General features: G+C 41.2%; 4 protein-coding genes across 5 annotated transcripts; 2 read left to right on the forward strand and 2 right to left on the reverse strand.

Moving 5' to 3' along the window:
- Positions 1–2,007, forward strand: LOC121308284 (claudin-4). 2 transcript variants are annotated; one of them, XM_041240575.1, is made up of 2 exons: positions 1–55; positions 266–2,007. In XM_041240575.1, exon 2 carries the CDS (start codon positions 398–400, stop codon positions 1,070–1,072), a length of 675 nt encoding a protein of 224 aa, XP_041096509.1. In that variant the 5' UTR covers positions 1–55; positions 266–397; the 3' UTR covers positions 1,073–2,007. The 2 variants fall into 2 exon arrangements, with proteins under 2 accessions (XP_041096509.1, XP_041096510.1); XM_041240576.1 differs by having other exon boundaries at positions 277–2,007.
- A 2,840-nt stretch (positions 2,008–4,847) lies between these two features.
- Positions 4,848–12,029, forward strand: cldn23l (claudin 23-like). The gene is made up of 2 exons (XM_041240579.1): positions 4,848–4,917; positions 10,374–12,029. Exon 2 carries the CDS (start codon positions 10,401–10,403, stop codon positions 10,998–11,000), a length of 600 nt encoding a protein of 199 aa, XP_041096513.1. The 5' UTR covers positions 4,848–4,917; positions 10,374–10,400; the 3' UTR covers positions 11,001–12,029.
- A 332-nt stretch (positions 12,030–12,361) lies between these two features.
- On the reverse strand, positions 12,362–19,170 carry LOC121308283 (cation channel sperm-associated protein 4-like). The gene is made up of 11 exons (XM_041240574.1): positions 19,141–19,170; positions 17,746–17,832; positions 16,873–17,016; positions 16,644–16,745; positions 15,923–16,020; positions 15,257–15,386; positions 14,421–14,572; positions 13,952–14,126; positions 13,504–13,715; positions 13,132–13,294; positions 12,362–12,457 (listed from the first exon to the last, which is right to left on the reverse strand). Exons 1-11 carry the CDS (start codon positions 19,168–19,170, stop codon positions 12,362–12,364), a joined length of 1,389 nt encoding a protein of 462 aa, XP_041096508.1.
- Positions 19,171–20,536: 1,366 nt separating this feature from the next.
- LOC121308285 (interactor protein for cytohesin exchange factors 1-like) lies at positions 20,537–24,994 on the reverse strand. Its single transcript, XM_041240578.1, has 4 exons — positions 23,997–24,994; positions 23,569–23,689; positions 22,477–22,655; positions 20,537–22,030 (listed from the first exon to the last, which is right to left on the reverse strand). Exons 3-4 carry the CDS (start codon positions 22,639–22,641, stop codon positions 21,584–21,586), a joined length of 612 nt encoding a protein of 203 aa, XP_041096512.1. The 5' UTR covers positions 22,642–22,655; positions 23,569–23,689; positions 23,997–24,994; the 3' UTR covers positions 20,537–21,583.
- Positions 24,995–25,000: the final 6 nt, after the last annotated feature.

Below are 25,000 nucleotides of genomic sequence, written 5' to 3' on the forward strand. Positions count from 1 at the left end.
GTTACTGAGGTTGCACTTGTATTTTACAACTGACGCTTAGAAGACGTGAAACTGGGTAAGATATATTCTATATTGCATTTGCAGACAGAAACCATGTTTGCTGCTTATTAAACTCTGCTGTGAATCCTATTAATTTGGAGGCAGCTGTGGTCCCCACAGCACTTGTGTTTAGCCACACACACATATAAATTACTCTTATATTTGTCATTTAATAATTTATTGGCTCCGGTCAACCTGGCAGACTGAGCAATTTATACTGGTGTAGTGTTTCAACAGCTTTCCAAGTGAGCTGACAGCGGAGAGGGACCGTGAGACAACTGAACAGGCAGCTGTCAAGAAAGGAAAGGAGGGAATAGGAGACTTTCCAGCATTTGTTCACCCAAACCAACAAGAAGCTATGGCAAGCACTGGTCTGCAGTTGATCGGCTTTACTGGCGCGGTAACCGGTTGGGTGATGGGCATCGCGGCCACCGCCTTGCCCCAGTGGAAGGTAACAGCCTTCATCGGCAACAACATCCTGACAGCAGAGGTCACTTGGGAAGGGATCTGGATGAACTGTATTTACCAGAGCACAGGACACATGCAATGCAAGACCTACGACTCCATGCTCGCTCTCCCAGCCGACATCCAAGCAGCCCGGGCCCTCATGTGCTTTGCTGTCTTCCTGGGTATGCTTTCCATCCTGTTTACCTGCTGTGGTTTGAAGTGCACCACATGCGCCCGGGATGACCAGCACACCAAGACAAGCTTCGCCCTGACTGGGGGCATCATATTCATGATCACCGGCCTCTTTATCCTTATCCCAGTCTCCTGGACTGCCCACTCCGTCATCAGTGACTTCTACAACCCCCTGGTGCCCACTGCCCACAAGAAGGAGCTCGGACAAGCCATCTATCTGGGCTGGGCAGCCGCCGCCACCCTGATCCTGGGAGGTGCCCTCCTCAGCAGCAACTGTCCTCAAAGTGAATGGGACTACAGGAGGGGCTATGGCAGAAACCTATTGTCCAACAGAGCTCCTGCTCCCCCCAAGCCAGCTTCTGGGGGCAGCCTGCCCATGAAGGAGTATGTGTAATGGGAGAACCTTCCAGTTGAACTCAGACAGGGAGTGAGAGGTGTACAGAAAACATGCCTCCCTTAATATTCATTCACAATCAAAATGAATTTTTGAATATGCTTTAAATTTGAGTTACAAAAGGAAAAACAAATTGTAGCTATCTATTTCAATTGTCATTAATACATCGTTTTTTTGTTGATACAACAATTTATAAAAATACAAAAGAATACCAATAGCGCCTTTTTTATTTTTTTTGCCACAGAACACATTTCAGCGTTTGTACGAATATTCAAACAAAGGGGTGTAGCTTTAACTCTAACTTGCTAAATTTAGTTGAAACTGTTTAATACTCTGTGCTATAACTTCGAGTTTCTCATAATTTTTCTGCACCTCTTTATTGGCGGTCGTCTTTTGTATCATATCTCTAAACTTGTGAAAAGGTTTGAGTTTTGTTCTAACAATATCTGCATCTGCAAAAAAACAAAACAACATGCTGCTAATGCCCTTTTCAGTTTGTCTGTTGGTTTGTTATTTGCAGTACTTGGTAGAAATTATTTCTTTTAATAAGCTACGGTTTCAAGTATTATAACAAAGAAAAACTATGACAAAACAGATCAACTTAAAAAACCCATGTATTTTCTAATGTCTTCACTGGTTTTCAATTGAGTTTTTGTTGTTGAAACAGTCATGTGCTTGACTTGACACTCTCCCCTGAGCCATTTAGAAACCTACAACAATAACAATACAGCACCGAACGCTTCGAGGTGCGAGTACGCAGTGAGGTAAGATGTATGTGTCCATACTTGTGCCTTTCTGAATGTTCCTGCTCTATCTTTCACTGCTGAATCACTAACCTGATTGTTTAGTGCTAGGGTTATAAACCACTCAGATGTGTGTGCTTTTGTGTTTGCTGTCCAGGATATCATCTGCATTAGAGAATACAAAATTATAACTTCGAGTTTCTCTAAATTATATATATATATATATATATATATATATATATATATATATATATATATCTATATATATATATATTATATATACTCGTATATATTATATATACTAATACAGCTCAAAGAACAATGTAATAAGATGAACAATATTATTCTACTTTCACTTTTTTATGATGTCAGTAATCATTGTAAATGTTTCTTTTTGAAGTTACTCAAACTTTTTTTTTTTTTTTATAAGTTATTTGACTAGCAGCTCTGGAGCTGTGCTTCGGTTCTAGTTGTCTGCTATAGGACATGTAGACTAGTTCAGCCAAAGTGTCTTTCTATTAGTAAATGGCTGTACCAGATGATGCACTGCAGTGTATTGCAAGCAAAACAAAAGTAAACTTGATCCAGAGTAGCAGAACACTAGATGGCGCTGGTTCGTACATAAAAAGACATTTTGGCTAATCTAGCCCATGTTACAAATATCTATGGCAGGTGAAATGAAAAGGTTTTTTTTTTTTCTGATTGAGTAACACCCACAATTAGCAGTGAATAATTAATAAAGGCATTCAAACAGACTCGGAGCATTTGTCACTGAATGTATCACTTTTCTTTTGGTATTTCTATGTGATAAAAAGCAGCAACATTTCTCAGGCTACTCTGTTGCCAAGCAAAGAATGGCTTTGTTGATTGTAAAAGTGACCTCAGCTGTGCCATACCATCCAAAAACCTGCACACCTACAGATCATAGTCTGCTATGAAGTGCTTTAATCTCAGGTGCAGCCGGAACCTATAAACTGTAGCAACCAATCAGTTCTGAGGTGTTGTCAGAGGTCCTGCGTGCCCGACCAATGGCCTTATTAATGATATACGCTCTTTGAGTAGATGTTGCGGCACAGCGTCCATTGTCTGTACTCGAATGTCATTTTATTGTCCCTTAAATGTGTTGTACCTCGCTGACACCTTTGTAGCTGAAAGCTAGAAATAAAAGATTCACAGAATTTGATTTTCAAGATTATGTTGTTGCGTCCTCTTTCCTTTCTGCGGTTGCAGGTCATCGTTTAGCTGGCTGAATACAGAATACTGTTCGTACTTCGTTGAAACTTTTAGTGACAACGTGGTGAGGCACATTTATGTTTAGTAAATAGAAGTCTAAACCATAAGCACTGCCTGTCTGTCTATCTTTATTAAATAGCATTTCATTTACTTTTTCACCCTTCCCATGTCTCTGGATCAAAAGATACCTGGCTATCTGAACCCAGAACCATTCTCTTCTGTACATTTAAATAATATGGAAAGCATTGTATAAGCATGGCATAGCACATACAAGCAGGTTAAGCCTCTGATAAACATGGTGAATGCATAATAAATAACGTTAATTACTGTGCCAATTTACCATGGTGAAAATGTAAAATATATTAACAATTTATTTTAGTCCGAACTTTTTGCACTGGAGCAAAGACTTCCTAAATCTTTCTGTTTAACAATGGGATTCATGTCATCCAGTTTTGTTTAACCTGAAACCCATGATAAATGCTAAGGACACTCGAACATTAGTGCTTTGGGAAATGCATGTTAAAAACCCACTCTCGGAATGAGCTATAAAGATCCAGGCGTCTCCATGACATCCTGAAACGGGCTGGCTTGCTATGTTTGGACTGTACCACTAGATGGTACTGTAGAAAAGATTATAGACTAAAACCCAACCTGTGACTTAAATCCAGTGGTGTTAACGTAAAGAGCAAGCATCTCCAGATGTCATTTAATTATTTTATGGTGTTTGCGATCATTAGGAGGGGTCTGGGTTCTGTTGCTCCAGTTCTTAAGAGTTCTTCTCTTGACCTGCTTTCCCCTAAGTTGCGTGCAGCCTCTAGTCTAGGAAGCCTCAATTTCAGTCAGTGACTTTGTACCAATGTGGATCCTAACAAAAGTTTTAATAAAATACTGTGCAGGCTTGTAGTGACACAGTTAGAATTTACATGGAACCCTGTCTTATGTAAATACGTGCAGTCACTTACCTTTTTCTCTTGCTAATAATATGCATTAATTGTATTTTGCAATGGTTCATCATTTTATTTTCTATGCTCAGACTGCTTGCCAGTGTAAGTGCCCTTAACCACAGTAAATCTACAGCTCCGTGAAAGAGCATCACATTGAGACAAACTACAGGACTCAGGTCTCAGGTATACCGCAGAGTACCTTATATGCAATTCGTGCTGACTCTGTGTCTTCTAGTATACTGCCATCTGCTGATTTACTAAACGTTTTACCCCATTTAAAATCATATTATGTGTGTTCTGTATTATTCTTGTGTTTTTTTTTTTCCTGCTTACAGTATTATATGCCATTCTTACGACTGAAAGAGGAAATGAGGCGGGGAAGCATATTAGTGTTGCACGATGCATGTACATGATTCATTTTGCACTGAAGCCTAAACTAATTTCCCAAGATTAGCCTTGGAGTTCTTCAAGAAGCTGGTTTTGCTGGAATAGTTACCCAGCATGGCAGATAATGATATAAGCAGAGCCGACAGCATAGAATCATCCAGCACACATTTGTAAAAAAAAAAAAAAAAATTAAATATTAGGAAAACGTAAAGTAAATTTGAGGAAACTTGAATGGAAGGGATCTGCCTTCGTGCCTGTCCTTACTTGGAAAGGGATTTCCCTTCTCAGCAAATAACCACTGTTCAAAGGGCTGACCTCGCTGCCCTTTGGATGAAAGCATGTCATCACTTCACAGCTTCTAGCCCTAATGAGAAGGTAACATGCTTTCTGATTAAACTTGCTGAGCATGGAGGGGGGCTGTCAGCGTGTCAGCCAGCCTATCTATCACAGCTGCGTCTTGAATGGCTGGGGCTGCGAAGGACGAGTTCAGTTGTTGCACTGCTGCAGGATCTTGCTACGACTGGCACTGCTGAGCAGGGTGAGTGCACTTTTATCATTCCGATTGTGATCAGTGAACTGGGGTAGAGGTGCTATTGTGTGTGTGCGTGTCATCAAATCCACTGCAGATTAACAAGGTGCTTCGTCACTAAAGGCAGCACCAGGAAGGGGTGATAGATTAAAGACGATGTAGAATCATTAGTTGTAATAATGTGCATCTTGAAAAATGTCTTTCGAGCTGTCCTGTCTTTCTATTTGTACTGCTGAACTACTGTATCAGCGAGCACCAGAACAGCATTGTCAGATAAACAGCAACACCTCCATACAGCTGCACTGCACATACTGTTCAAGAGAATTGCAGACAGAATAAGTTGCCTCCAGCATTGCTTATATAAATACAGCTAATGTTATTTATTTAGTTATATTTATACATAGGGTTTTTGGTTTTAGTTTGGACAGTATAAAAAAATAAAAGCTCCAATACATTCATTTATGGTCATGTACACTGAGAAAGAATGAGATCTAATTCTAGCTTTCTGACACAATTAATACAGTAGAATGTGTTTAGGGAGCCGATATATATGTATGTAGGTCAAAATCTATGTTTAAAAATAGTGTAGAGGGTCGCATTGACACTATAAAAGCATGCCGTGTGATACAGATTGTTCACAATATAACAGAAACCGGTTCATTACAAATGTCAAGAATTCTCTTAAAGAGTATAGCGTCACAAGACATTTTCATAAGTTTTTACTGTGGCTTTTTATCGCGTTTGCTGTCATTCTGAGTTTCTAAAATATTGTGGTTTTATTTTTGGATACCATGGCTTCTATCTTACTTCACCAGCTGCTCTTCAATTATAATTGCCTGCTGCAGACATACGTAACATAGGCTAGATCAGTCAAAGTGTCTGGATATAATGAAGCTGCAGGACCATCTAGAACTCAGCAATACAAAATAAGTAGCTGACGCCCATCACTACTGAAACTGACTTGCACCAGGGAGATGTAGCTTTTCTGCAAAACAGAACACACGTGGGATATAGACAATCAGTCTTATGAGAAACACACTATATATGCAAGGTGCTGCGTGTTACAGGTGAGGCTGGTGGATTTGCACAGCACAGCCAATTCAACTAATCATTTCTTGTGAGCACTTGTTTTTAATGCTGATAAGAAAGAACACTAATTGGCATGCCAATGGCGCTGGCTTTGTTTTTAGCTAACATTTCAACTTTGCACAAAGGCATTTTTTGGAAGACCCGTCCTTCACAGGAAAACCATTTACTCTCTTGGAAGCGCTTCTTAGGAAACAGAACTGGCAACAGTGTGCAGGCGGAGCTGCCAAAGCCCAGCAAAGAAACTGATGCCTGTAGGGTTATCTGTTACTGTTCATTACAACAGTGGAACATGAGCTGGGATACATTAAACTCAACGCTGATTTAAAAAAGAAGGTTTTCAGGCTAGGCTAATACAGCAACTGCTGCTTGTTGCCATAACGATACCTTCCTTTCTTGTGGAATAATGATTTAGTTGATTTGTAATATCGCAGAGAGTAACATTGTTGGGTTTGAAAGGCTGAAATAGTTGTTTTTCTCACACACACACACACACACACACTTGCTATTAGAAAATGACATGTTTGTATAAATTATGTTTCTAGGATTATAACCATATGCAACCTCAAAGGTCTTTATAGCCACATATATGCAAAGCTTGACTCAAAGAATGTTTTTATCGAAGTCTGTTGTTATATAGAAAATATCCTATTCATGAAACTTTAAAACTACCAAGACATAAGTATTTCTAATTAAAAAGCAGACCTTAAAATAACTCACCAGGTAAAGCTCTGAGAATACATTTTATACAATCTAGTTTAAAAGACAGACTTTATACAGTAGTATATATGGTTACAATTTCTACCTGTTTCTCTGAGTACAACAATGAATTAATAGGGAAAGTTACAGGTAATATATCAATTAATGTTTAACTTCTTCCACCTGAGAAATCTCATTTACATGTTCAAAAACCTCATTAACATTCAAAGGAACACAATGTGGGAAACATTTAAAATAGCACGCATTCATTAGAACCCCACACACCAAGGTGAACTTAAAGTTTCAAGAATATCAGACTGAACTATATTCACAGCTGCACCAGCCCCTCAGCGCCAACTGTTTCAAACAAATTACCTACGGAACAACTGGGCTGATATTGGAAATGGATTCATATTGGAATTCACCTTACATCAAGCTTACAGAGAAGAAACTGAAAGCGTATTGACTAGCGTTGCATTCAAGAAATCTTATTATCATTGTGAGCTGAAGAAAGGTTTGCCAGGAAATAATTCTTCACGGGAATCCTGCAACCAGAAACCAACTAAAATCTATATTTCAGAAAGCTTTTAAGAATCATCACAAGATCTGAAACTAAGAGCATATCAGCTCACACAGAACCAGAATCTAATTCTTAAGAAAGACTGGTATCTACTGGACTAAAGAACCAGATCAACTTTCTTGAAACTATGGATTTTTTATTTAATTAAAACTATACCAATTCAATTTTACAAAGCTTAGGTAAGTTGACAACAGACAAAACATTACAGCTGTTATTAATCAACTGGTTTGCAAAAGGTTTACGCAGAGTTGTCTTACCAGGAAAATAAGTTTATATTCATCTAATTGATTTGCTTCCAACACTGGACTTTCAAGTTCTTCTGGCACCACCGACAAAAGAAATCCCCAGACCTGAGGACAACCATGGTGACCTGCTCCATGATAATTGGGCTCATCTTTACCCCGGTCGGATGGGTCCTGCTGCTGGCTGCCACGGTAACCCCACAGTGGAGAGAATTTCCCCAGAGACCAGGCTACTCCATGGACCTCTTCTTCTATGACGGCCTGTGGGAGACCTGCAGGGAAGAGACAACCCTCAACACCCCTGAGTGCAAACCTCTCCCAGAGGAGACAGCAGTGTCGTGGTGGATTCAGCTCCAGCGGGCTACCACAATCATCTCTGTGGTCATGGGAGCCCTGAGTTACCTTGCAGCCCACCTGGGGGTTCGCTGGTGGGGTGATGCCCCTAATCACAACCTCATTGGCACTGCGGGGGTATTCATATCTTTCTGGGGAGCAATCTACGTCTGCATAGTGTCCTGCAGGGCATATCAAATCCTGGCAGCATTCAGAGATCCGAGCGTTGACGTCAAGGACAAGTTTAGAGTAGGAACGTGTCTGTATCTCGGCTGGTTAGGGGGGTCCATACAGGTAGCGTCAGGGATCATACTCATGTGTAATTTCAGCTGCAAGGGGACCTGTTTCATCAGACAAGACAATGGGCCTTATGAAGCTGATTACTAGAAGAGAAGGTGAAGAAGCCATCGCTGTTTGACTGCGTACGTCTGCCTTGACTTGAACGTAACCTTCCCCTTCACGGGTCACACCACCAGCCTCTCTGTTGATTTTATCAACGCGAATAAAAACCCAATCAACTGGTGACGTGTTTAATTGGGGCGGGGTGAGGTAGTTAAAGGAGGATTGTGCCTGGCTAGGGTTTCAAAAGGGTTTTTCCAAAACTGAATCATTTTTCGTAGAACATCCCAAAACAAATGTATGTGTTTTGGCCTTTACTAGAAGACTATTTTCAATGGACACTATTAAAATGTAATATTTGTTCCCCTTTCCATTCGTTGAGATATGGAACTATATAGATTAGATATTGCACACACTTTTGCACATAGTAAACACCATTCACAATGTAGTTGCTTTAAAGATATAATGCACTTTCTATTTCATGAATAAAAACACATTTACTTCAGTCCTTGTCTGCTCTGTGTTATTGAGTGTCTTCAGGTTACACTTTTATAAACCACACAGGTTGATTCTGTTGTGTAACACATAGCAGTCATGTAACAGTTGAGAACATTCACATGACAGTGTCAAAATAAACAAATCATACTGGGCACATTTAAAAATGCAGTCATCAATATTGTACTTCTTTATCATTGCTTCATTCCCCCTAACACTCTTTAAATGTCTTTATTTATAAACTAGCAGCAGATCGTCGCTGAATCCTAATGATTCCAATGGAACGTTACTTATTATTTCACTGGAATTCTATTTTGTGTTCCTTTATTAATCTGCAGCCATTCATCTAGATTCATGCCTGGCATCACATTATGGAAGCCTAAGGGTGTGCTATTTATCCATTTTTGGTTTCATATTGAAACTAAAAACAAAAAAACACCTCGTTGTTTAAATTTGAAGACACTGAAAAAGACTTCTCGTCATTGAATGTTAGGTTCTATTTATTATTTCTAAATTCAACACCATTGAGTTTTTAATAGTTATGGATGTGCAGTAGATAGAACACCCAAGCCTTCAAGACACCTCAGCGGTGAATGAAGCGGTAGCATATCAAAGTTTGTATAATCACTACTAGGTGGCTAACAACAAAAAGGGAAAGGTGTTGCAGGGAGGGGTGGAGGGGGTTTCCATGTGATTTGAGTTATCTGTCAAAATGCCTTCTAATTTAAATAAACTCAGCTGTCTCTTATTTCATTGTTCATCATTCTCGATAGCCCTAGTTGCTAAGGCAACCCTAGAATTATTTATCTGACTCTGACTGAAGAGATATGACCCTTCAGACCTTTTGTGAGGTCTCCTGTAAGCTTTCACACATACAGACCTCACTTCTCCTTGTTAAATTGCTTCTTTAAAAAAAAACAACAAAAGAATATGTGGCTCTCTGTCACCTGGAATTTTAATGACCATAAAGACACTAAAAACACTGCTCAAGGTTAGTCCTTCATTTTTTTGTTTTCCTGGTAAGTGCAATAATTGGCTAACAAATGTGTTATAACCAAGGGTTTAAATATATATTCATCTCTTGTCAGCAGAGAAACATTCCCACAAAGTCTTTTATTGGTTTGGCAATCATCTTTCTGGGCTTTTTTTGTGTTTTTTTTCTTTTCAGAATTTATTTGGACTTTTATTCAGGTGAAGCCCATTTTCCCCAAACATTTTTAACTGAGGTGGGGAAGCATATTAGTGTTGCGCTGTGCGCTGAAGCCCAGATGTGAAGGCTGCGCAACACTAATAAGCTTCCCCACCTAGTTTCAGAAAATCAGCTTTGAGCAGTCTTTGTTGGAAAAGTTAATAAGCGTGGCAGAAACAAACACACAAATATAGATCACACATAACAGAATGTAACATGTAGATGATATAAAGCATCCTTTAAACAGAACAGCCTGTTATGAAAACGGGGTTCCCAGGTGGATCAGCTGATAAAGGCACTATCTGGTGTTATGCAGGGTGAGTCTGCATCTGCACTTGAGCTCCTAGGTGTGAACAGCCAGTTGGCTTGGTCGTGGGATGGGAGGACGCCCACTCACCAGTTCTCGTGTCCTGTTGTGGGAGGGAGTATAAATGGACATTCCAAATTGTGTAGAATATTTAAAAGTGCCTTAATCAACACTTCCTTTGATTCTCTCTTTCAGGATCATTATCTGCGGAGTGACCCCAGAATGCGTACCCCCGCGCCCATGATCGCTGGGATAGTCTGCACTCCAGTCGGGATGATATTCGTGTTCACGGCGGTAATCACCCCGCAGTGGAGGGAGGGACACATCCAGCTGGGCAAGAGCTCCTCAATTAAACACGACGGCCTTTGGGAGTCGTGCATACTGGTAGTGGCATCGGATTTCAAGCACTGCTGGCCCGTGTCCGGGGCGTACCAGCAGGACCCCAGCGTCCTAGGGGCACGTGGTCTCATACTGAGCTCACTCTCCCTCTGCGGGGTTGGGATGGTGCTGGCCAGCATCGGGATCCGCTGCTGGATGGACTTCCCCCTCCGCAACGTGGCAGGAGCCAGCGGGATCATCATTGTTCTCTCCGGCTGCCTGAGCCTCACCGCCCTGGGGCTCTACATCAGCAAAATGCAGGTGCTCGGGGCAGACTTGGACACACGCTACAGAGGCGGGAGCTCCCTGTATTTTGGCTGGATTGGTAGTAGCATTGAAATCCTGGGTGGGATGGCACTCTCGCTCAGCTTCAGTCGTCCAAAATGTAATATATGCATAGGATCCCGGAACAAAGACAAGAACAGCTACGAAGTCAATTCTTAGATGAGCTTTATAAGGTTTCAGTCCTGTATTCATGGCACTGGAGACTGGAGAAGACTGGAGAAGGGGGAGTGTACTGTAGTTTTGTCTCAATGCCCGTCGAATCCTTGGTTTCTCCTAAGTTGTAGTTTGTGTAAAGCAGAAGCAGGCAAGACATTCAGAACTCCTATCTTGGAAGAGGTCAGTCACTCATTGCAGTAGATTATTTCTCTTTATTTGGAATTTTTCAAGCAATGAAAAACAAAAATGAACAAAAGGTCAAGGGTGTTTAGTTCCGGTGTATAGTGCTTACATGACTGCCTCCTTTACTTCACAGCTGTGAAAGCAGTAATAGTGTTCTTAGCTATTTAAAAGGCATTTATGTGATGTTTCAATGGCCTTCAGGAAAACAGGGACACGAAAGTTATCTGCTCAGGTGAATTTCTCATTATTGAAGTACAAACTAGCCTAGTAAATGCCTGTTGTATTGTATGAGATTTGTCATATACTGAAAGAATACTGAAGTTGTTTACAGGTGTCTCTTATATCAACCATGTTGCACAATACTTAAGTGCTAAATAAAATTAGATATAAATGTGATGGCTCTTGCAGTTTGACTGAGTCAAACACTGATTCTAATGGATGTCTGTGCTGGTCTTTAAAAAATCTGCCAATTGTCAACACCCTGTGTTGGTTATCTGAGTCACTACAATCCACAGAGCTCCTGATGGGATGCGAATAGGCTGCTGTACCCCTGGTGGTTTGATTAATCAATAAACATACTGTGACAAAAAACACAATAACTTTATTACTATAAACAACCTGAAGCTCTAATGAAGCCATCACAACGGGCACGACATGAGTTTAAACACTGTAATCGTTTTATTAATCACACAAATTATCCACACGCCTTCCTCTCCCTCACCCACTGACGATGGTGCTGCACGTCATACCAAATGGGCTTATTTCCAAGCCCGTTCTCTTTGAGCTCGGCACTCTGACTGAGGGACACCACGCTTGATAGGCCAGCACAAACTGTATGTGGACAACAGGGCCTAGTGGTTGCTAAGGCAACCGAGAGTCACTGTTTACATTATTCCTGGGGTTACGCTATTGTTAATCAAGTAAGAAACAGGTATTGATTAGAGAGGGGTGTTCAAATATATCTCTTTCAACCTGAGAACTGTAATATGAATATATTTATGATTTTAGTTTCAGGTAAATTATTTTTTTTTTTTTAGAAAGACCGAATTTGGGTTGGGGGGGGGGGGTTCTAAGGGTCAATAAAAAAAAGAAAATTGTAAAGTTAAAATATTCGGGGCGTTACTTTGGGCACCAGGATAGTTATGAGAAGAATCGAGCCTGCTGTGTCAGCCTGGGCACAACTACATTGACATCCGTTTCACTTTCATCACAGACTGGAGGACTGTGCCCTTCTGGTAGAGGCTCGGAGACGCCCCCCCGGAGTCGATCATGTTGGCCTGCAGTTAAAACACATTTAAAAGGCGTGCAGTCAGAGTCAATCCGTCACTCAAACTCTTATTCCTCAGAAACCTACAACAGCAGCTGGGATCGCATTGCTGTTGAGAAAATGTCTTTGATACAAGACAGGGAAACTGTTCACCTGGTGTTTTGGTAACCGGCATCACAAACCCCATTCGCACTAATTCTGGACTAACTTTGGGCATCAGCGAATTACCTCTGAACCCTTGGTGAAGTTCACTCACTCTCCACTGTTTCTAAGTCCTGTGCTCTTGCAAGCACCATGTGTAAAAGGGTAAAAAAAGCCCATCAAAGTCTGAGTTTAAGCCATGAGTGTGAATGTTAGTTATTTCTGTGCAAAAAATGTCATTGTTGAATTGCTGTATTTGTGCATTCAAAATATTTACTGTGACAATAAACCCTACCCTGTGCATTGTCTACATATTTACTACAGAATTTTGATAGGACTGAAATCACGCTGCTAAAATCAAGCTACGAACCTCAAGGGGCCATTGGAACCTGTGTTCCAAATAGAGATGAACGCTGTTTTCACTTGAATTGAAAAACACATAAACTGTGGCTGCCAGGCGCACCGGGGTGCAACGGCTCGACCTTGGCTTGGATAAGAAGCGGCGAGCGTTTCTTGGCATGTCTTCACAGCGCCTTGTTTTACCTTCTCCAGCATCATGAGCGTGGAGAGCATGTCCCCGGTCTTCCCAGAAGCGATTTCATTCATCAGGAGGTTCTCATTGAGCATCGGCACCTGCTTGTTGCGCATGATGACCTCCTGCTCCTGCTCCCGGTTGAACAGGATCCCGCGGACCTCTTCAACAATGCTGGGACGACAGCACAAACCATCACAAAAGAGGTTAAAGAACAGGGGGCACAAAGCAGCACTGTCTTTATCGAGTACATCCACAACAGCTAGATTATCCATAACTTCAAAAGTAAACGTCAAGTAGTCAACCCTATTACCATTTCACTTTTGAATCCCAAGTGGCTTACTGCAGGTAAAAAACAACAACAACTTAAAAAGTAACGGTACCCATCCAGCTCCTGTCGGATTATCCTGTAGTCCCTCCTGTTCTTTTGTATGGCCTCCAGCACGATGCAGAACTGCTCGAATGACACAATGGTGAGGTTCTCCAGGGAGCTAAACCTGTGGGGCTTCTGCCAACAGGTCATAGTGGTCTCCCTTATCACCTGCTCCACATGCACCACTTCCAGATCTTTCACAAGGTCCTCTTCGGGTTTCTCCTACATGGTAAAAGTGAGGATAGATTCCTATTTCAGGGTCGTAGGTTTGCAAACAACCTTGTGCTTAGCAGACAAAAATGACGGTCATATGCAAGTAGGCTGTTCAACATAACTGAGGCATCTTCCATTGTCGCTACAATCTCAATCCAAGTGAGAGTGTTTGGAATGAACTTCCACAATGCATTCCTCATCGCGCGTGACGCACGGGGGGACCACCCTTGTTTGCAAGCACTCACTGTTGAGGCTTGTGCTGCTCCCTTGTCGTCTGTCACGTCCTCATACTCTGTCATTGCCAGCTCCAGATTCGTTGTCACCACGGCAACCAGCAGGTTGGCAAAGATAAATGCCCCTCCCGTCAGAAAGACAAAGAAATAGACAGCAGCCCCATACTTGAGGCCTTCACCTTCGGCTCTATAAATAGAAAAGGGGCAATTCAGCACTAGCCTTTTTAGAAGCCCAATAACACATTTCAGTGCGTGCTTTGCACTGACACAACCCACTTCCCATGTGCTTGAAGCCACTCAGCACAGCCCATGCCCTCTTGTGTGTTAATACTTACCTAACTTACATGATCAACTACTGAATTAGAGTTAGAAGATAATTAGGAATGTGAATTAATCAGGTGACGGTCCACACAAGGGAATGTACATCCCGTGGTTCAACTGATAACTAAACTGTTTCCCGTTGCCTGCTTTAGAAAGGTACTTGATCTGTAATCCGTACTGAAAATCTTTATAGATTGTCATCCAGCCATCTTGAGTGATGCAGATGAAGAGGGAATACATGGCTGTGGCCAGGTCTCCGAAGGACTGCGGGACATCGGCCCCGAACAACGTCACACCAAACACAGCAAACACCTGAGGAGAGCAACAAACACCAGGACTGGATCAAACTGCAGTGCAATGGGAGTCTCACTGCCATCCATGCATCTGAGACTAGAGAATCGCTCCCCTTGGAGAGAGGCTGGGATTAAATTAGAATTAATGCTCGGTTATAGCTCCGTTATCCTTACAAAACAACTGCCAAGTAACAAGCCAAACGATGTTTGTAATAGAATTGATGTTTCTGGTGTTCTCCCACCAGAAAATATTAAACAGACTCAGCATGCCGGCTTACAAGTGTTTCATCCACCCAGGATATCCAAAGGGATTTAGATCACACACAAAACTGGGCTGAAAAAGTGGCAAAACAAATGTAATGCTGCTAAATAGAAAGAGTTCAACTCTGGTCACAAAACCGTAGGATCCATATTCCAAATGGGTGGCAAAGAACTAGAGTTTTGGTAATAAACTATGTTCTTATGAATCAGTGCCGTCCAAGTCTCCCTTGGTGGCCCTACACCCATTAACTGTGATATGGCAGGAATTTCTAATTAATGAATTGTCCAAACCCAGTGAATGATGCATGATGGGAAGTACCCTTGTGCTGTGCAGTGTGCCAGCTTTCAGAAGATGTCGTTTTCGGCTATTCAGTGCAAGGTAGTGGGTGCTGTGGCAATGAGGGGACACAGGCAGCTGAAGGGTTTGTGTGGGGCGCCTTACCAGCATGAAAATGACCAGGAGCAGGAAGATGTTAGCCATGTCTGGGATGGACTGTAAGATGACCTGGACCATCATAGCGATGCCACGCAGGGCAGCGAGGCCCCGAATGCTGCTGATCACTCTCAGCACCCTGCAAACCAATCACAAGGCGTGTCAACAATCAGATTGGAATCCCAGTGACCAATCACAAGGCGTGTCAACAATCGGATTGGAATCCCAGTGACCAATCACAAGGCGTGTCAACAATCGGATTGGAATCCCAGTAACCAATCACAAGGTGTCTCAACAGTGCGTCTCCCAATGTGTGGCTCGGCTCAGCTCGGATCATTCTCTATTAGCGCACAGATCCACAAACACATTAATCTAACTGAAACAACCATTTCTAAGAAAACACATGTCCCACCCCCCAGTTGCTGCTTTACCATGACACTGCACCACCAGCATCAACATATTCTAATACTAATGGGAGACATTAACATCTAATTCTCACAGGGAGGAGAGCAATACAATCAGACAAAGCATCACTAAAACCGTGAAAAGCACACTGATGAAGTTTGTCTAATAAACCTATAGTTGTTTATAGTTTTGCCTTTTGTGTGGGGGGTTACTCCCTTGCTAAAAACACATTTGAGGTTATAAATGATTGCCTCAACCGTCATTCCTCACCTAAGAATCCTGAACACCTTACTGCTCATAAAAGCCTGAACAGCAGGCCCCAGAACCAGGGACAGGACGATTAGAAAGTCCAGGATGTTCCAGCCATCCTAAAAACAGAAAGGGACTGTTTTGGCTGGAGAAAAGATTGATGTTAAACCTTATGACTAGATTAAAGAAAAGATGACCCTTAGAAAAGTTATACCATGGTATTTCTGCAAGGTATTTTTCCCATGGTTACACAATGTATTTCCCAGAGTTCACCCTGGCTTGCCATGTCTTTTAATATGCTTGACCATGCCTCTCCGTACTTTAGAATGCTTACCCAAGCTTTACCATGCTTTCACTGTGCTTTATTACACTTTGCTGTGCTTTTACTGTCGGAAACTTTCCTAAGGGAATGTCGAACCACAAAAAGGGGAGAATAAGGACATCTTAATAAATAATGTGTTTCTCATCAAGTGCAATGCTGAACGTATAAAGGGAATTTAGTTCTTACTTTTCTACATACACTTTGGCAGATCTAGCCTATGTACTCAGAACTCGCAGCTACTGAACTTAGAAATTGACGTAAGACAGTACAGAATTGTATTAAAATGATGACAAGCACTAAAATAAGGGGACAGTGAAAATGTGCTCTCTAACGGTTAGATTTCTCATGAAAAAGACGAGAGCTAATATTTCCAAATGTTGCATACATATCATATTGCCTTCCCTAGTAGCAAATCCTTACCTTCCAGAAGATATAAAACCCATAGTACCATTTCACAAGAATCTCCCAGATAAACACTGTGAGGACCATGTGCTCAAACACACTGAACACAGTATCATAGGTCTGGAAAAGATTAAGGTCAAAGGGATAAACACAGTGATTGTGTAGAAGGGGCAGGGCACCACAACAGGAAACTAGAAACAAATCAATACAGTTAAAAGAAATAAAACAGTGTGCTGTTTTCTCATACCTCGGCAATGGATGGGTTGGTCTGGCAAGCAATCATAATGGAGTTCCCAATAATCAAACCCAAGATGCACATCTTAAAAACCATGTGATCTATAAGCGATCCGACAAGCACGTGGGACACATACTTCTCCACCTGCTGGTCATCCTAGAATACATAAATCAATAAGGCAACAAACCAGCCAGGGCTTGGACAACAAATTAGAAACACGAGGTGGACTGTCAACGAAGGTGCACTGTAAGTGGCATCCAGGAAAGCCCTAAATTGAACTGAGCCAACAGCGGTGGCTTGACAATTCAAAGCCCTCGATTGGAAAGCTACGATGCAACGAATTTAGTTCTCAAGCTCCTTCACTTTGGAACTCACCCTAGTGGTTCTATTTGGAATCCAATCAATATTTTTACATCTTTAAAACAGTTGCATTTGATGTGGCCTTTAATGAGCTGTTGTTAGTCTGTTATATTTTTGTAAAGTGCGCTGGACAGCCTGGACATGGAGGTCACTTGGACGTGCAGGACGCTGTGTAAATGGAATTGGTAGGGTGTGGTACTGTAGGGGACAAATCTGGAAAGAGGAACCAGCTGTGCACCAGCTATCAGTGATCTGCTGTGCTGTCTCTTGAGTGAAACTGTCAGGGGGATAGAGTTGCTCTGTATTGTTAATCGGTCACAGAAGAGACAGCTCATTTACACAAAAGAATGCACAAAAACAGCAGGTGTAGTCAATTGTTTTCCAGCACTATAGATGCATGAACTCTATGGGACTGGCACCTTTATGTAATGGACCCCTGTGAACTGATCATGTATGTGTTATAGTCTGATATATACAGAACTTTTGATTTATTCTTACTGCTGTCCTGTGGATCTTAATTCTCACCTTAACCTGCAAGATTTCTTTAAAGTCAATCACTTCAATCTCAGGCTCATCCCTAGAGGCTGAACTTTTCCTTCGCTTCTCAGAATTCTACTTCACAGAAACAAAACACAGTAAAAGGAAACAGCCCCCACACTGCTGCTTCGAGGGGAGAGCATGGCATGCTGGGACAGGCAGAACGGTTCACACTAGTGCCAGTTCTGAAAGACAGACCGTTAGAGTAAATCTGACCTACAACACAGGAAGTGATTTTACATTGTAACTGTATTAAACGAAAACAAAAATACACAAAAAATAAATATAAAACAAGCCAAGAACAAACATATATTCAGCACAAGAAATGAAGGTACTGGTAGCTTTGCTTGTGCAAATATGAGAACAATATAAAAATCGCTTTAGCTTCAAAACTGACAAACCAAAATGCTAAAGGGTTTAAAATTATAATTAGTTTTTCAGTATGCTCGTCTCCATTATTATTATAAGACCAGTGGTGTGTGTGTGTGTGTGTGTGTGTGTGTATATATATATATATATATATATATATATATATATATATATATATATAAATTAATTATAGATTAATTCTCCAAATGAAGATTTGTAATTGTACGCTTAGGAAGTGTGACAATAGTCACACGTTATCAGCTATGCTATACTTGGAGTTTTACTCAAAAACAAAGTGACTACTACTACTACTAATAATAATAATAATAAATAATAATAATAATAATAATAATAAAAATGTTTAAATATTTTTTTCTGATATAAAACAATTATAAACTAATATGATTCTAAAAAATTTTAATGCATAATTATATTAGATATTTAATTTAATTTTTCCCATTCTCGTGTAAGGAGCGTTCTGCTTGATTTTCGCATATCGTAGCTGCACACTACTGATCAGGGAGCAAAGCAGATTACAACGTAGATTCGGTTTGAGTAGCAGGGAAAATGGTGAAATAGTACCGGCTGGTGGAGAGTTGGCGAACTACAGACGACGGGTGAATATATTTAAAAAAAAAAAAAAAAAAAAAAAAGTTGCGTATGTTGTTGAATTCTTCGCACTTGTCCAGTAGTTTTTAATTATTCCGTCTTTAATAGAGACGATTTTCCTCTTTTGTTTTTCAGTATGCATTTATTAAATTACAGTACGAACATATAGCCTACAACGTGTTAATAACAAAACCTACCAAAAAAAAAAAAACTTGCTTTCTTTAATAATGAAATACAATATGGATAATATTTTCTTTTAACATTTTTCTTTTCATGTGATATTAATAAGACCGATATAAACCACCGGCACTTGTCCATATTAAAAATCAGATGTAAGACCCCCTAGGCTTTCGTGTACCGAATGCAGGCGCTATTGTTTTGCTGTGGGCCAGCGATCTAATTTACCTTTCCTGTAAATGTTGTTGTGTTTTCCATTCTTCATGGCTTTAGACAAATACCTTTCCATTCACTTCCGTAGCGTCTAGGTTATTTGCACACGTTTACACATTTATTTGGATATGTGTTTTGCTTTATGACGTTTGTCATGTGCACTGTTCTGTCAATTCAAGAACGTTCGTCGCACATGACGTCACCCAGTATGTCTGCACATGACGTCACCCAGTATGACCGCACGTTCATAATTGGAAAATGTTTCTTTCTGTTGAAATAAAACGCTGGGGCCGTTCACACATACAGTGGCTACCAGACGTGCAGTAGTAAATGTTGTAACTGGTGCAGAAGTCTGCCTAACACAACGATAAACAACGCACACAAGGAACTGTGCTGTTAATCAATATGTGGCTTCAATATATTAGCAGAGTGAGTGGAGCCAGCTAGCTGAAAAGCCACATCATCAAATTCAATTCAGGCCAGGAATTGCAAAAACTAGTGATGCACTTGGAAACGATTTATTGAGCTCACCTGTGATATCGAGTGATTTATTGTTCCTAATGTAATAATCTAATTGATTATTTGTTTTAATTTATATTGAAACTGGCAGAAATTTGCACTACAACCATTTGTCTGCTCCTTACCAATGACGTTTTAAATGAACACCATCTCAGCCACTAAACAAGCACTGAAAGTGTAGGAATAGTGCAGAAAAACTAAAGACATCTTGGGGTGGATTATGACAAACACTGCAGCGTTATGGACAACAAAACAGTATAGCGCCTCTCCTGAGTACAAGAGAGCATATTTTTAAATGGACCAAAACACACCAATTTACTAAAATGTTTATTTTTACATTTTGTTCATACTGTATGACAGTAATTACAGTACATGTATAGTTATAGTAATAACACATTTAGTTATATATTGTAACCATGAATTAGACCATCGTTTAACCTCAGCAAACCTTATTGTTGTTGCGCTGTCCCTCCCTTTTCTTTTAGCTATATACAATCATTCGTTTACAGTTTATACACAAACAAAACCACACCTCAACTCACTGTACAGTTATTCAAGGCACTCTGGGGACAGATTCCCAAAAAGTGAATTGGTTAAAAGCTCCTTGTTTTGTTGTCTTGTTGAGGCCTCCCTTTGTATTCACCGCTGTCACTGCTGTTGACAGCCTCGTTCTCTCAGCATGTTCTTCTCGTTCTCGAAGGAACAGGCATGAAGGCTTGCGACCTTACAACTTTCCACCACCAGTCCCTTTGAGTAATGTGACAACTGAGGAAGTTGAAAGGTCAAAATCTTTTTTTTTTTTTTTTTTTTTTTCAAAAAAGATCCTAAATACAGACAATATCCAACGTGCAAGGATTCAACCCCGACAGATACCGTTAGATACAGTAAAATGAACGAAACTCAGCATTTATTTACCAGTCCCAATAACTTCAAACACAATCACATCGTAACACCAAACCCTTCTACTGCATTTAATGAGAGTGTAACTCAACACTCCCGTTAACACTGTCAGAGAGGAGGAAGAGTATATTAAGTCGTATTCCAGTTGTGTTTTGGTTGAGGCACGTTCTGGGTTGGTTTGTTTTAATCACAGTGTCGCTCTACTGTGGTGAGCATGACTGAGACTCACCACGTGTTCTTCCTTCAGGATTCTGAACTCTCCTTCAGCACTCCTGATGAGAATTCCAGCACTACTGAAGAACAGGCCTTCTTACTGGATAGCCATCACATATATAAACCCCCGACACAGCTTTATAACACAGGCAATGTCAATTTACAGCAAAGGGATTTGAAATTGACAGGGTGTTTTTTTTGTTTCTTGAATCAGCACAACCAGCTGAAAACTGGCCAGTGGTCAGTGTGTACTGACCAGAGGCTCCTCATTTGTCTGATAGTAAAAAAACGCTATTAACAACAAAACTAAACAATGATCAGAATCACACTACTGGTTGTGGTTTATCGGATCATGGTAATGATGTTTTGGTGTAAATGGCTTTGAGAAACTAGCCCATAATGCTGAGCATGATACCCAGCCAGGCAAAATCCTTCCTTAAGGAGGTAATACTACTGTGTGGTTTCTGTGTGTATATATATATATACACACACACACACACACACACACACACACACACACACACACGATATATAAACTCTTCCAAAATCTACACATAAACATTTTGAAAATAGTGGCCTTTGCTTAGCCCAATTCAGCTCCTCAATTTGAGCGGTTTACTTATAAAACAGTTTGTATTATTGTTTGAAAATGCTGCCACAGAATTAATCAGTCTAAGCTTGTAGTAAAAGCCACACTTTACCAACACGCAGCAGACTGTTTCGTTTTCTCTTTCCCCCAAATATTTACTCAAATGGAACCGGCTCAGTGAACAGGAGAGTCATTAGTCTCCACGTTAGTTGCTGTGAATGTTATAGGCTGAATTGCCTATATGAAGAAATAATCCTCTGAAGAGACACTGACCGTCGCATGGCTACTGCTTACTGTGGCATTGCTGTGAGCTGTTTCTTCAAGTGAGTCCCGTGGCTTCGCTACAGGCATCACTGCTTGCGGGGAACGCTCTAGTCCTTGGCTTGGCAGTTGATCATCCACCAGCGACTCTCCCTGTCCTATTCTATAACCCGCCAGAATGTCCACCCCAGGCACCATGAATTCAGAGTCAGTGGCTGGGCTTGGCAACTCTTCATCCATGCCTGATTCACTGCTGCACAGCGAGGCAGGCTGGTCACCTCGAAACGACGCCTTCGCCTTGGCCAGTTTCGCAATTTCATTGCAGAGGTCTTCGTTTTTGACTTTCCACTCTCTGTATTTCTGCGACGTCAGTTCTGGGTTGTCCAGGATTTTGTTGATGACGTGAAGCTCCGCCTCTTTTGCCTAATGCAAAGAAAAGAGTTCATATTGTTGTAAAACCAACAGCATTCTGCAACACAGACTATTAGCCATAGGCAAGGTGTAGTTACACACACATACTTAAAACAGCAACTTCATACAAGCATGGAATACGAGTTTTCTCAACTAATGCACTCTATCATATGGATTCACTGGGTTAACTGTTCTATTCCCACTCCAACTGCGATTTTCCCTTTTGCACAGAGGGGTACAAAAATAAACTCCCTAGTGGTCATGTCTAAAACCACCCCACTTCAGAAATTCAGCATTTCCCATGGTTGGAAAGGGACATTGGTTTGTAAGCTGAGTAAACAAAGGTATTGAGCAGAAACAGAGAGCACCTGTAACAGTGTTAAGCAGGTATGTAATGTGAGCAGCAGAAAGCCTAACCCTTAGGGCAGTGTGGAGAGAACGCTTGTTCTGCAGCTTACTTTGAGCGTGCTCTTGAGTGCCCGCAGTCTCAGCGCTTTCTCGTTGATCACAGGGTTCTTGTTCCTCTTGATGAAGGATCTCCTGAAGTGATCCATGGTGGACAGCTGCTGGCTGCCAATGAGGGAGACCCCTCCCTCTTTGATCTGATCGTACAGATTGTCCATGTCATCCTTGACCCCTAACAAGACAATGCAGAAATCCAAACTGAAACGCGTCAAGCAAGGCTGCTCCTTTAACTCAGCTATATAGTCATGCAACAAGTGTGGAGAGTTCCAGCGCTGAAGAACGGTTTTAGCGTTACAGAGTGAGGATTTATGTTTCGAAGCAGGTGCAGGGCTTGCTCAAAGGCAGGGGCGGTTCTGTCATGAGGCTTGAGACACCCCCTTTCTTTTTTTAGCCCATCACACGGACTGTGTAGGTAGTTGGTAGGTGACAATCGTATAATCAACTCGTTTTTGCCTAATCTGCACTGTCACTACACACAGCTTTGTTGCTGGTAATTTATAACAATTGTACATGTTCTGACATCATCACTAGTAACCAATGAGAGAGCACTCCGAATTAAACGACAGGTTTCACAGCCTAACATTCACCCCTGGCTAACTTTCACCCCTGTGAATTACAGCCTAATTCCCACCCTGTAGTGACTTCTTTCTCATATAAAACACTCACAGTAACACAGCACAATATACAGGATCAGCTACGTTAGCAATGTATGTATTTATATTATTGCTCAAGCATGATAATGACTTCAGAGATAACAACCGCTACAGAAGCAGAAATTAGGGTGCTCTGGGTGGTCAGAGCTTATTAGCCCTAAAATGTTCTCCTTGGCTCCGCTCCCCAGAGGCTATGCCCCCACTAGGAATTATTTCTGGAGCCGCCCCTGATCGAAGGGAAGTAATTCTCAGCAATTTATGAATTTAATCTTAACTGGGACAAAGACCTGGACTGGAATAGATCTCAAGGACCGGAGTGTGGAACCACTTTGAATTAAGTCTTTAAATGCACCAGTGAATAGCTGAGGCAAAGGGATTTGCATGCAGTGGATTCGGTTTTGTCCGTCCTCGGGGGTGTGTATTGCTCATTACCTGTCTGGGTCTTCTCTGGTGTTGAGGTGGCTGCTCCACTCTGGGGTATATTTTCTTTATTCCTGGCGTCATTCCCTTTTGTGCCTTTTGATATCGTGTGCACCTGGTCACTTTGCCGTTTCTGTGGAAGGGAATCGCAAGCCAAACCAGTTCAATCTCTGCAAAGCAGATTTTTTAAAACACATTTCATAAATATCGAAACTGTACTTAACATATCACAGAAGTTTAAAAAAAAATCTTGGCAAGATTCTCAAAGCTTAGAACTGTTACATATGTCTAAGACAGGCGACTAGAAAAAGCTTTTAAACACAAGTTTACAATTAGGTATAAGGAAACGAACGCAGAGCTATTAAAAAAATAACACTTGAAAGATAGAAAATCTCATGAAGGGGGGTGGTTGTATAAAATGAGGCACTGTCGCTACTCACTGTGTAAGCCTTGTGTCTGGGGACTCGTGGGGAGTTCGAGTCCTCGTCTTCGGGTTCGGTCTCGCTGTAACAGTCTGCACAGGTGCAAAGGAAGAGCCAGAAAGCTCAATCATTATTAACATACACTAAATCTGACTGTTCACTTATTCAACAGCTATCGCTCACTCTTCAGGAACTGTACTCCTCTCCACTTCTACTCAGGGGGTCCCATAAAAAAAAAAAAAATTCTATACATACGACTGAATGGATTAACCTAATATTATATATGTGAACTGATTAGTGGCAATGTTCCTTATTTTCTACAATAGATTTATCAGACCAAGCAGTACAGCTGATCATCACTGCATGACAATGCCGTTTTCACCAGCAGGGGGAGTACTGCATGTTGAAATAAGCTCCCACAGTTAGAAGTGTGCAAATAACCTTAGTTTAGTAACTTATTTGAACATTTTGACCCTTTGATTTCCTGTGTTGATGTTAACCCATGCAGAACGACAGGGTGGGAAATGTCTTCTTCGTTTTCGAATCGTCCAGCGCTCTCTGCAATCCTACATTGCCGTTTCCTGCAAAATTTACTTTGAGTATCAAAAACTAAAAGTGCAAAACGTTTTGGTCTTCCCTCCTCTTGTCCCGCCCTTCATGAAAAATAACACTTGCATGTACTGAATGGCATTTGAAACACATCCCAGTGATTCAAACAGCACTCCCTTCTCAATTTCATCAGCAATACATTATTAACAAGCTCGTTACGGCTTCAATGTGACAGGATCTCTGTTGTTCTAGGGCTAGTTTAATTGGGGCTTTTTGAATTGCTGCAGGTACCAAGAATGTCATTACACTGAGCTCTCAAGCTGTATGCAAAGTGACGTTGCACACTACTGCACCCCTGCAGGAGAATTCAAACCACACTCTGTCTCGTTTAATATCCCTTTCTCGATTTCTGATGGGGGTCGGTTTGGGGTACAGCCTGTCTCGTGCTCATATTTAGAAGTGGACTCTGACCG

The sequence above is a fragment of the Polyodon spathula genome, unplaced genomic scaffold (genome assembly GCF_017654505.1).
Source record: "Polyodon spathula isolate WHYD16114869_AA unplaced genomic scaffold, ASM1765450v1 scaffolds_631, whole genome shotgun sequence".
NCBI lineage: Eukaryota > Metazoa > Chordata > Actinopteri > Acipenseriformes > Polyodontidae > Polyodon > Polyodon spathula.